Genomic DNA, 12,543 nt, shown 5'->3' on the forward strand with positions numbered 1-12,543 from the left:
GATGGCAAGCTGGAATGCACTGGTATCCCATCAAATGCCTCAAGTCATTGCAGTAGATAGAATGCTGACAGCATGACTCTGTGGGAAGAATTCCTGGTGCACAATGAGATAGATGCTGAAAAAAGTTATGAACATGCTCCTTGTCTCGCCTCTCACCTAACACTCTGCCTTTGAGTTGGAAAGTAGTGTTGACTCTTCATGTAAAAACTGCTTGGTTGTAGCTGGAGGTTCCCATAACCTACAAAGATCCTTACATGAAATTCTGTCAGTGTGAAACAGAATTTGACCTTTTCTCTGTTCAAGTTTGAGGCCCACGTTGAAATCACAGAGCACGAAATCCAAGTTGTCAGAAAAGAACATCCAAAGAAATGATCCGCATGTTTGATTTGGCAAATATTTTTACACTGGATGCCCTTCTTATTTATCCGGGCTTGGGACTGGCACTAGGCATACATTGCCTTGCGACCCCACCCCCATGGCCGGATTAGGAAAGAACACCCAGGGAATAATCTGAAAGATTGTCACGCTGAAAGCTGACTGGACATGCCCTAAGAGATGACCTTGAATGTGAGATGAGCCAAATTTTGATCAGGAAAGATTTTTATATTTTTAGAGGTCTGTTTTGTGAGTCTCTTTTTGGAGCGCTCCCCTTGAGGTGTGTCATGAAGATCCTTCACGGTAGGGAAGAGCGAATGATTTCCAGGTGATGGGAGGAGAGAGGTCTCTAGGAAAGATAAGTTAGCAGTAGACACCTGGTGCTTTTCATTTTGTTTCCAGCTTTTCATCGTGAGAAACAAACCAACTACTTCATTTTTATCTGTTAAGTCTTACGTTTGGTGGGAGTCTCCAACTGTTTTGCATTTTAATTTCAAGTGTTTTAAATATGTTTTTTAGTTGATATCATATTAAAACAGCATGCATATTATAGTTTCTATGTATGCTTAATGTGCATGATGATAAGTTTACAATAGTGTACAAACAATCACAGGAAAAAAACCCAAACTAATTGTAATGTTTCTTGTTTCCTTTTTATGTCAGGGAGCTGTGGGGCCTGTGGGGGCCCGGGGGGATCCCGGCTCAGAGGGACCTATGGTGAGCAAACACTGTAACAGCCATTACATCATTACATTACAGTTATAAACCTACATGTATAAATACTGAGCAGACAGAATGTTACAAAGAGATCACTGAGTTCACTCTCAGTTGTTTGTGGTGCTTTTGTGTTCTTTTTTCCTGTAACTTTTGTCATCACAGCAGCTCTACTTCAGTTTACACTTGCAGCTTATAAAAAGTGTTTTTCACGGGTTCTCTAAAAGTGCTACAGAGAGGGGAAACAACGCTGCAGCCTCACAGTGCCATCTACTGGCTGTGATGGCTCATTACTGGATCCTGCTTATTAGCTCTTCACGTTCTTTTCATTTAGACGTCGCCATCTTCTGATTGTATAAAACTATGTTCTTAGCAGTAATCTGCTTCTGAATCATTGACTAATGTGATTTGTGTGGTATAATTTTACATTCCCCACATTAAAACAATAAAAGTTTCTTTTCCTTTTTTTTTAAATTGACAGGGTGCACCAGGGAGAAAGGGTGATGTGGGTTTTCCTGGAAGAACGGTAGGTGCTCTTGACGAACATATTTACAGCACAACATGCTCGACTGAGCCTTTCCTTTAAACATTTTTTCCCTCACAGGGTAACAGAGGACCAGACGGGGAAAAGGGTGATCCAGGAGCTAAAGGCGACAGAGTATGAACCTGAACCTTGTTTGTTGACACTGACAGACTGATAAAGCCTGTAATGATGTGCCTTCCTTGTCTGTAAAGTTTGTTTTTAACTAATGATCATTTTTTGAAATTAGTTTGAACTGTACGGCAGATACAGTGCAAATGAAAAAGTTACACCTATAAAAGGCCAAACTCTGCGGCCCTTTCTGGTCGCCTCCACAGAGTTACTATTCTGACCATTTACATTGTTTCTCTAGTCTTTTGATGTTTTGTCACGTCGGCTTATAGATTTCAGCAGATGTACGTTGTCTCACTCAGACAGCTGCCGTATGCTCGTCTGTGCCCGGTGCCACCCTCTATTACACTGATCCCATCTAATAGCACTGTGACTGTCACATTATCACTTCTCATATTCGCCGTGATTAAAAATTCATTGCCAGCAGCTGTTTATTGCATTTTTTTTTCACTGGGAACCCTAATAATATGAGAACTTTTGGGACGTTTGTCATGTTAGCGGTGAGACCTCACATATGTGTGCTTCCTAGGGATAGATGACATTCACTCAAAGAAATTGATGCTTTTATCATTTTGCTTCTAATTTATGTCAAATTAATTTGTGGTAGCAGGAAAGAACCCGTCACACTCAGCCAGTGTGCTTCCAAAAATGTCAAAGGTCTCCTATAACATCTCATTTGCTGTAAAGTCAGTGTGTGAGTAAGAAAAAAGATCTAAATTCAAATTCAAATTTTATTTGTCACACACACACAACCATACACAGTATGACATGGGGGTGAAATGCTTGTAGCTGTACAATGCCCGACCATTAAATGACAGAAGAAAAGTTTTACAATATTTACAATTTACTACAAAAATTTACAAATTAACTTAGGAATTTACAGTAAAGAATGTGCAAATAGAAGAAGAGATTATAAAGATAAGGATTATAAATTATAGGAATTATAGGATTATAGGAAATGTGTGGTAGTGCGTGTGGTGACGTGTGTGAGAGTCCAGTCTTATAGTGACGTGTGTGAGAGTCCAGTCTTATAGTGACGTGTGTGGGAGAGTCCAGTCCTACACCTGGTTCAGGCCCCGAATAGCCTGGGGGAAGAAGCTCCTCCTCATTCTCTCTGTTTTGGCCTTAAGGGAGCGGAAGCGCTTCCCAGACCTCAACAGTGAGAAGAGTCCATTGTTGGGATGGGAGAGATCCATCATAATCTTCCTAGCTTTGGACTTGCACCGCTTGGTGTAGATGGACAGCAGGTCCAGCAGGTCTGATTGAATGATGCGTTCGGCCGAGCGCACCGCTCTTTGCAGATCTCGTCTGTCCTGCTTGGTGCTGTTCCCAAACCAGGTGCAGATGTTTGATGTCAGGACGCTCTCGATGGTGCAGGAGTAGAATTTCTTGATTTAATAACAAACTGAACTTTTTTTTTTTCAGGGTATTCAGGGGGCAACAGGCATTAGCGGTCCTCAGGGCGAGAGGGGCCTCGTTGGATTCCCTGGTTTCCCAGGAGCCAAAGGCCAGCCCGGCCCTAAAGGCACTGAGGTACAGTGTGTAGCACTGTGGTTAAACCTATTCATGGAGATCCCAGTGTGATGCAGAAGCTGTGTGCAAATTCAGCTCTGGCAGAAAAGTCAGTCCTGAGTTTCAACAATCTCGAGTTAACCTCCAGAAAAATAAACTTTTTCATGATACAGTTCAAAAGACTCATAATAAACACAATAAACTATGTGGCATGGTGTTTGCCACAGCTTAATATTGTATAACATGCTCTTTTATCTGGAAGCATGCCTTTTTGAGAATGAAAAAATGAGATGCGCTTCACTGACTTTATATATTTTCCACTCAGGGCATCGATGGCGAAACTGGCCTCCAGGGAAAACAGGGCAGCCGTGGGTTAAAGGTCAGTGATGATTTATGTGTCTGAACACCACAAAATGTCAGATGACTTCATATGTTGTTCCAAATGTCCAATTTAACTACGTAACAGAACTTCCAGTGACCTCCTGAATGTAAATTTGGTGTCACATGCTCACATCCTTCATTCCACACAATCAGTCACTAATGTAGTTTCACCACCATATAACAGCATAGCTAACAAAAAACAGAAATATGATTTATTTCTGTTCTTGTCTTTTTGTGTAATAAAAATATAATCTGTGATTTTAATATGATTTAGATACAATTGCCACAATGCTGACGTTGTGGACAGCTGATTGAGATGATTGAGTCATTGTAGTCACTAATATCTTTAAAGGGAAACAGAGGACCAGATGGACGTGATGGCAAACCAGGACCCAGGGGGAACAAGGTATTGAACTCCAAAAGATGTTTGAATACACACTTTTTTTGTTACCAAGTTCATATATATGTCAATATTAATTCATTCATATTAATCTGCTCCTTTTGTTTTCCCCAGGGTTCGACCGGACAAAGAGGTCATCCTGGCCAACCAGGCCCACCGGTAAACTTATATTGTAGCTATGGTTAGAGTAAGATTTGGCAGCTGGGGGAACGCTAAGATCTGGTGTAGCATTTCAGGGTAGGGAAAAAAATCACTTGGAAGTAAGGCATGTAAAAATTTAGATTTATTTCACTTCAATTTCAATTCAATTTCCAAATCACAACAACAGTGAACAAGGCGCTTTATATTGTAAGGTAAAGACCCTACAGCTGACATGTGCTGCTGCTATTTTGCTGTGAGGTTTACAGGTGTTGTGGAGTTACCTTTAACCTTTAAATAAATAAATATGATGTTGAATATGACTGTGGTGTGATTGAGACACGGCCAATCCATAGATTGGTGTTCAGAGCCATCTTTATTTTACTCGACTGTGGCTGGCAGCCACACACATCACACCACGTTCACAACTTTTACAACTCTCTCCCCAAACTCTGATTCCCCGTGTTTAACAGGGCGGGTGTGATTGCAGATGCCGTGCAGGTGTGTCCGCACAGCACCGCAGTCCACGCCCCACCACAATGACAAACCTGAACAAACTTCAATTTGTTTCAAAGTCATTTCATAAATTAAAAAAAAAAAAAAACAACTCTTTAGTGGATCTATATGTGATGTGTTGCTATCTTATTAAAAGAAAATCTAGCATGATTAAGAAGCTTTAAATTTAGGTTTATTAAAACCTGAGCAGTCCTTTTGACACGAGCTTCTCTACGTTTAGCTTGCACACTCATTGTGGTGCAAACTGGACAGATATTTTTTCAAATATTCGAATCGTTTATTTTAGCTCCGCTTTGGTTTTGCTAGCCAGAGAACTTGGCAAGGATGGGATCATTTTCTGAGTACTGACCAAGTATGCCGTCAGCTGGAGGCACCTCCAAGCTGCAGCAATCAAAACATTAATTCTCTTGACAGTATTATGTATTAAACTGCTTGTCAGATTTGATGATTCAAAACTGCAAATGCCAGAATGCAGTTCCAGGTCATTCTGGTTCACTTTAACCCCTGGTTAAATGTTCAAATTGCAAAAATAAATAAATTGTATATTTATTACAAGTATAAGCCCTCAGTAGATACATAGTTGCAGTTGATATGTTTATGAACTGTATATTTATCATATAATCTCTATCTAAATTTCATTACAGTCCTCCATACAAGAATTGATTTACATTATTTTAAAAATGTTTTAGCATTAGAGGATTGCTGAATTTAATTAGTCAAATATACTTATACAGTAAACACATATTCTTTTGTACTGTTCAGTAATATCCGGCTGAGCTACAGTTATGTGTTTCTCTCCATCTCCTTTCAGGGTTTGCCGGGGCCACCTGGAACAGAGGGAGCAGAAGGAAAGCCTGGTACACAGGTTCCCATTCTCTATCATATTTCAATCCCATCACCTGAAAATGCTGCGTGTGTGTTTGTGTGTGTCTGCATTTCATGTACTCCTGTCTCATTCTGTATTGCAACAGCATGTACTGTATTATTCAGTGAAATACTTAAATATATGAACTCATTTCACAAATATTTTATCACTTGGGTTTAGACCCAGTGTTGTCTTTTATAGGGAAGAGACACGACAATGCACATCGTGCACTTTACAACTGTGTGACTGCTGAATACAGATTTTAAGTAGTGATGATGGATTTGCCCTCAAACTGTCAAAACTGACTCCCAAGCTGAGGGGAAGGTGTCTAATAATTGTTGGTTTAAACAGCAGGAGGCAGTCTTTGTACAGCACGGTAGTACTGAAGGAAATAACTCCCTGTCTTGTTTGCTAATCTCTCCAACTGATCCCATGTAAAACATGTATTTGATTGTAATGTACACAAGAGCTACACAGCAACACATTTGGCTCATTATAATCAGTATTTTAATTTCTGTATTTAGTGTAACGGCTTATTTTTTCAGAAAATGTGTAGGAGTTCATGATTAACAATGCGTATAATTAAGAGACTGAACACTTGTACTTTTAATGACCTCTGCTGCCGGGAAAAATTGCATTGTTGGTATTTTCTGTCTCTGTTTCAGGGTCCCTCAGGTGCAGCTGGTGTTGCTGGTACTAAAGGGCCGATGGTAAGGCCGTTAGCCGCAGGATGACCTCAGCAGTACATGACATCATTCCTTAAACCTTGCATTGTTGGCTTTTTGCCACATCCTCCAGGGTTCAGCAGAATAAAAACACATTATTACCATTTTTACAAGGCAGCTCAGGATAAAATTACAGATGGTTCTATAAATTCATGAGAAGGCAACAAACACTTAAAAAAGTGAAGTTTTAACAAGACAGAACAGCGCTCGCTACCGGCCCGTTAAACATATCAGCTGTGTTGACTTAAAGTTTTCAGCGCTGCGTTGGCTGGTCTGAGTAAGTATATTCGTGTATGTATCCCAAGGATAATTACACATAGTTCATAGTTAATGTAATAAATACTCACTCTTTTGCAAATGTTTCTGGACTCACTGAACCAATATGTGGTTGTTGGACATTTTCCAAAGCCATGGACATTACAAAAGCTTATCTTATGTAAAGTGGGATAGACCCGAGATTAACTTTTCAGCGTGACTTGGAGCACAGGATACCTTTGATTGTCATGTGATCTGGTAAATATGTTATTGAGTAACCTTAAAGCTTTAAAGCAATTTGTGATGACCAAGTTGCTTCTAGTGTGTCAGTCAATAGAAATAGAAAACATTCAGTCTGTATTCTATTTAGTCTCAAAAACACCTCAAGTATAAACTGTATGTAAGCAGACATCAACTCTGAAAAGTCGATGTGGAAGAGCCTTCAACATGCATTCTTTCTAATGGTCAACAGGAGGCAAATCTGGCTGGAAAAAAAAGGGGCAGATAATATAAAAGTATATGCTGCTCCTTCCTGAGTTTATAGTCTCAGTTAGGGCTGTGCATAGGCAATAACAATATCTTAAAATTAAACGATAATTTTTTGTGTCTGTAATTCACACAACCGTTTTTTTGCTTTTGAACACTCATGATGTTTTCTTGCACTTCTGTTTTTATTATTTAATTAAAATAAACACTATAAAATGAAGTTATAAATACATTTAGCTGATGGTAGTTTTTATACAGTGCAACAATAATCATGAGGTGAGAATGTAATTTAATGTTGTGAAAGCCCAGTCTCAGTCACTGGTTTTAAGTTTTCGTCAAGGCAGAACGTCGTGAAAAATTATGAAGCATAATTCCCCTCATATTACATTTGCCTTGGGGAAAACCTAAATTTTTGTTCATGCCTAACAAAATTATTGTGAGGGTGTCCAATGAACTTGCATTTTTGTTGCCTCTGAAATGGTTGTTTCAAAGACAGGTACCAGGTCTTTAACCACTCATTGTCAGTTGTCTTCTTTGAAATGAGCTTGGTGGTGCACATGACGATAAATCAGCAGTGAGATGGAGCCAGTCTGCTGTCAATTTGCTATCAGTATGTGAATGAATGGGGTCAACTTAACAATTACATGCAATCTGTATAAGATAAAAAAGGCCAAAAAAAAAGATATTGTCATCTACATACACAAACAGAAGGATGCTGTGGGATGGCGATTTAACAGCAAAGTTGCACATGTGCACATACACTCTACAACCTTACTTTTATGAAGGACTATAAAGAGAATACAACCAGTTAATTCATCCCCTATTGCAAAGCAGTGCATACACTGGAAACTGGTGTTGGCAGTCTGTCTACATTTATAAATTAGAGGATGATTATTTGCAAATCAAGACTAATAGTATAACAGCTCACTGCACATTATTTTGTGTTTGCACTTTTATAGGTCATCAGTGCAGTTCTCCTTGGTTCTTTGCCCATTCTTCATTACATCTTCTCCTTCCTATTTAGGGGTTTCAAGGAATTCCCGGAGTGAGAGGAACTGATGGTGCACCAGGTTCTGCGGTATGCCTTTGTTTTTATTTCATTTTGAGAGACAGAGCACTGTACCTGTGTAGCGTGTAGAGCAAGGGTCCCCAATCCCAGTCCACGGGGGCCGGTGTCCCTGCAGTTTTTAGATGTGCCCTTGATCCATCACAGCTGATTTGAATAGATAAATTACCTTCTCGACATGTCCTGAAGTTCTCCAGAGGCCTGGTAATGAACTAATCATGTGATTCAGGTGTGTTGACCCAGGGTGAGATCTAAAACCTGCAGGGACACCGGCCCTTGTGGACTGAGATTGGGGACCCCTGGTATAGAGGCTTGATAGCCTGGAAAGACTTTGTCATTGAAAGGATATAGCTCAAAAACTGTATGAAGGTATTATCTAATCCCTTGGTTTTTCATGTAAAGTGCACCTATTATGCTCATTTCAGGTCCATTTTTTATTCTTAGACTCTACTATAGCTGCTTTGCATAATTATTGGGATGATATTCAAACTAAGCTTAATATATTGCAGCGATATTGAGTAGCTGGTATCATTTCCTGAGAAACAGGAAATAACTGTGTTTGCAAAAATGTCCTAAATTTTACCCTGCAAGATCAGCAGCATCCTTGTTTTTAATGTTACTGTTGTAATGAAGGTCATGACATGTAAATCTGACAGGCTGATAAGATAAACATTTTCTACCACGTCTTAGTTTTGATGGATTCCTTGTTGTTGACATATCAGGGGCCAACGGGGAAGACGGGGCCTCCAGGCTCACCAGGACCCCCAGGAGAAAGGGTGAGGCTGCAAATAGTAGTCATGACCTCTGTGATATCTGTCTACAGAGAAGTTTTTTTAATGTTTTTTTTTGTGTTTTGAATGTGTTTCTTCAGGGCTTCACAGGGAAGCCAGGGTTTGAGGGACCTCAGGGCCCTGTAGGCATGTATGTAAGTGATTCTTCTGCTGCAAGGAATCCGCCTGCATTACATTTCAAAACAAAATGTATGTACATACAGTATATAAGCAGCACAAGTTTAGCATAACAACTAGTAAAAGTAGTAAGTAAAATTTATTTATATAGTACTTTTTAAAACAGGAAGTTATTTCAAAGTGCTTCACTTGGGAATAAAAGCATATCAATCGAAACAATAAAACAGTATAAAGAGGGTATAGTAGTATATCCAATAAAAGAGTATACGTACTACACATGAATATTACCTAAATGCCTGTCTAAGCAGATGTGTTTTGAGCTGTTCCACAGTATTGGAGCCAGGGGTCGAAAAGCGTAATCCCCCTTTGTTTTCAAACGGGCCCGTGGAATGGTTAGAAGACCACTATCAGTGGATCTAAAGATCCGGTTTGGAGAGTAGGGTTGGAGAAGCTCAGTGATATAGGTGGGGGCGTCACCTTGTAGGGACATGAATGTAAAAGTGAAACTGATATCTATACCCAACCGGAAGCCAGTGCAAGGATTTTAACACAGGGGTGATATGGGAGAATTTTTGACTGTGGGAGCCCTGCTGCGGCATTTTGGTCTGCTTGGAGGCGATTTAGGGAAACCTTAGGCAGACAAGAAAAGAGTACGTTACGTTAGTAATCTAAACAAGAGGAGATGAAGGCATGGACAAGTATCTCCAGTTTGCCTTTGGATACAATAGTCCTGAGTTTGGCAATGTTTCTTAAATGAAAAAAGCAGGAGCGGGTCACAGACTTGATATGAGCGTCAAAAGACAGAGGTTCTGAGCAGTAGCTTTTATTGAGGATGAAAAGGACACAGACATTGACTAATTTGGGGCTTGATGCTCTCTGGGGCAATGATCAATCACTCAGTCTTGTCTGCATTCATCTGCAAGAAATTGTTCGTCATCCAACCATTAATCTCTTTAAGACAGTCCATTAGAGGGAATAATTTGTCTAATTCCCAGGGTTTAAAGGAGATGTATAATTGGATATCATTTGCATACAGGCGGTAGGAAATAATTTTGAAGCTACTAATGATACGGCCTTAATGAAGGATATATAATGAAAACAATAGGGGGCTTAGAACCGAACCTTGCAGAACTCCCCATGACAATTTAGCTACAACTGAGCAAAGGTTTCCCACCGAAACTATGAATGTTCTATCTGCCAGAAATGAGGCAAAACAGATCCAGATATCCCCACCATATGATTTAAGCGGTGAATTAAGATCTGATGATCAACGGTATTGAAGGCCGAGCTAAGGTCCAATAGGACAAGGATTGAGCAATCGCCTCTGTCCGCGGCCATCAAAAGGTCATTTGTGACTTTGAGGAGAGCAGTTTCTGTGGACTGTGACTTTCTGAATCCCGACTGAAGGTCATCAAGAATGTTATGTTTCTCCAGTGCCTTCTTTACTTGGGACCAAACGACCTTTTCTAATATTTTAGAAATGAAAGGAAGTTTTGAGATGGGTCTGTAGCTTGACTGAAGAGTCAGATCCAGGTTCGGCTTTTTCAGCAGAGGTTGAATAACACTCTGTTTAAAGCACCTGGGGACAGAGCCAGACAGTAGGGAACAGTTTATCCGTGTGACCACAGAGGGCCCAATGGTGTCAAAAACTTTGCAAAATAAAGAAGTAGGTAGGACATTGAGGGTTTCATTTGGATCAGTATTTCTTATAGATCTTCTAAAGAAACTGGGTGAAGGGATTCCATAATTACAGGGTGTGGAAGATCGTGGTTGAAGGGACTATCTGAGGGAGCTGAGTTTCCTCTTAGGTTACTGATTTTGTCTTGGAAAAATCTTAGAAAGTCATTGCAGTCCTTATCTGAAATGACAGGTGTACACAGAGTTTGGGAGAGACTATGTTACTTACTGTACTGTGAACCTTAGGATTTCTTTTTCCTACTGCAAGTCGTTTAGTGAAATAAGTGGCTCTCGCATCTTTCACCATGTAGTTGAAGGTAGATAATAGTTCTTTTAGGTGGAGCTTATGAACCTCAAGTTTTGTGGCTTTCCACAGGCGCTCAGTTTTACGGCAAATTCGCCTAAAGCCGCAAATAGCTTCTGTGAACCAGGGCAGGGATTTGGTAGTGCTGCTTTTCCTGATTTTAAGAGGAGCAACTTTATCTAGAATAATTTGACATTGCGAATTAAAGAGTCAGTAATTAATCGTGAATGCTTCACATGAACAGAGGGCAGTGTGTCAGAAATAAAGGAGAGATCAAATAAAAGATATTTATGATCACTAATAAAAATGTCCTCACGACAAACTGGACCGATATCCAGACCCAGTGATAGAATCAAATCTAAGGTGTGGCCACCGCTGTGTGTTGGCCCAGTTACGTGTTGGGTAAAGTTAAAGGAGTCTAAAGGACTAAGAAATTCAGAAGCAGTGTGGCATGATTTGTCATCAACATGGACATTAATATCCCCCAGCAGAAAGATTTTATTCAGCTTGATGGTGGAGGATAGAAAGTCAACTAAGAAACTCCTCGCTAGTGCCAGTGGTCTATAGATTCAGATCACATGGAAGGGATTATTCCTGTTTATCTTCATCATCTGAATCTCAGCAGAATTAAAAGAAGAGGTCTTCACCAGATGACAGAAAAAGGAGTTTCTAGCAATAACAACCAGCCCACCTCCACATCCTGAAATCAATGGTGTGGTCAGACAAATACAGACAAATCTGCAGGGCCCAGTTCATTGAAATGAGGAAATTCCATATTTCGCTGCCAAGTTTCCGATAGGAATAAAAAATCCAGGTTATTCCTAATAAAAGGATCATTGAGGACAAATGCCTTGTTTGAGATTGAACGACAGTTTAATAGGGTCATCTTAATCAGCGAGGCTGAAACATCTGTGGTTAGATCCTGAGAGGCTTGGCGCAGGTTTGCCCTGCACGATCCCCGGGACTTCTTACCTTTTATCGTAAGCCGCGGTACAGTAAGACGGTCCTTATGAAACTCGTGCGGAGAAGCCGTGCATTCAGCTGGAAGTCTGTTTTAGCTAAAACATCCAATGTTGGGAGCCTCGAGCAGGATGCTAAATCAGCGGTATTCCTATATTTCCATAATCTCACTTGGATGCCCGCTCTCCTTCCTCGCTTCCTCCGGCGACTTTTTGTCGAGGAATGGCAGCTCCGGTTTCTGCCTGACACAAGCAAGCATGGGAGGTTATGGGCATCAGCTTATCGCCCAAGTGGTGGAGGGAAGCCTCCAAAGTGTTTCTCATTTTTACCCGTCAACTCCATTGCTGATTTGATCCGAAATAAGGTATTTCGATCATAAACGTAGGTAGCTGTAATCTCATCCACAAACAGCAGCAGAATAGGTAATACAACACAAAACAAGAATAGAGACCCAGACAGCGGTATTGCCGATCTGAAGGTGACTGGCTTGGCTCTGAAGTATATTCAGTCTGTTACGTAAGGCCCAAAATGGCCTCCGTACAAGAAAGTAGTAGCTCTAATATTGACCAGTAACGAACCACCACACGCACACTGTAATGGGTTACACAA

General features: G+C 40.4%; 2 protein-coding genes across 2 annotated transcripts in view; both read left to right on the forward strand.

Moving 5' to 3' along the window:
- LOC102193146 (collagen alpha-2(XI) chain-like) overlaps nt 1-4,125 on the forward strand; it is a 76,179-nt gene extending 72,054 nt beyond the window's left edge. The window contains exons 23-29 of the mRNA XM_005725656.1: nt 1,039-1,092; nt 1,571-1,615; nt 1,694-1,747; nt 3,167-3,274; nt 3,579-3,632; nt 3,987-4,040; nt 4,090-4,125. Of these exons, the coding sequence (XP_005725713.1) occupies nt 1,039-1,092; nt 1,571-1,615; nt 1,694-1,747; nt 3,167-3,274; nt 3,579-3,632; nt 3,987-4,040; nt 4,090-4,125 (405 nt within the window). The remainder of the gene's footprint in view (nt 1-1,038; nt 1,093-1,570; nt 1,616-1,693; nt 1,748-3,166; nt 3,275-3,578; nt 3,633-3,986; nt 4,041-4,089) is intronic.
- Nucleotides 4,126-6,125: 2,000 nt separating this feature from the next.
- The window catches only part of si:ch211-196i2.1 (collagen alpha-1(III) chain), a 30,928-nt gene continuing 24,510 nt past the window's right edge, over nt 6,126-12,543 (forward strand). The window contains exons 1-5 of the mRNA XM_005725657.2: nt 6,126-6,129; nt 6,229-6,263; nt 8,044-8,097; nt 8,808-8,861; nt 8,957-9,010. Coding sequence (XP_005725714.1) covers nt 6,126-6,129; nt 6,229-6,263; nt 8,044-8,097; nt 8,808-8,861; nt 8,957-9,010 — 201 coding nt within the window. The remainder of the gene's footprint in view (nt 6,130-6,228; nt 6,264-8,043; nt 8,098-8,807; nt 8,862-8,956; nt 9,011-12,543) is intronic.

The sequence above is a fragment of the Pundamilia nyererei genome, unplaced genomic scaffold (assembly GCF_000239375.1).
Source record: "Pundamilia nyererei isolate P.nyererei 1_Seehausen unplaced genomic scaffold, PunNye1.0 scaffold00016, whole genome shotgun sequence".
Classification (NCBI taxonomy): Eukaryota; Metazoa; Chordata; class Actinopteri; order Cichliformes; family Cichlidae; genus Pundamilia; species Pundamilia nyererei.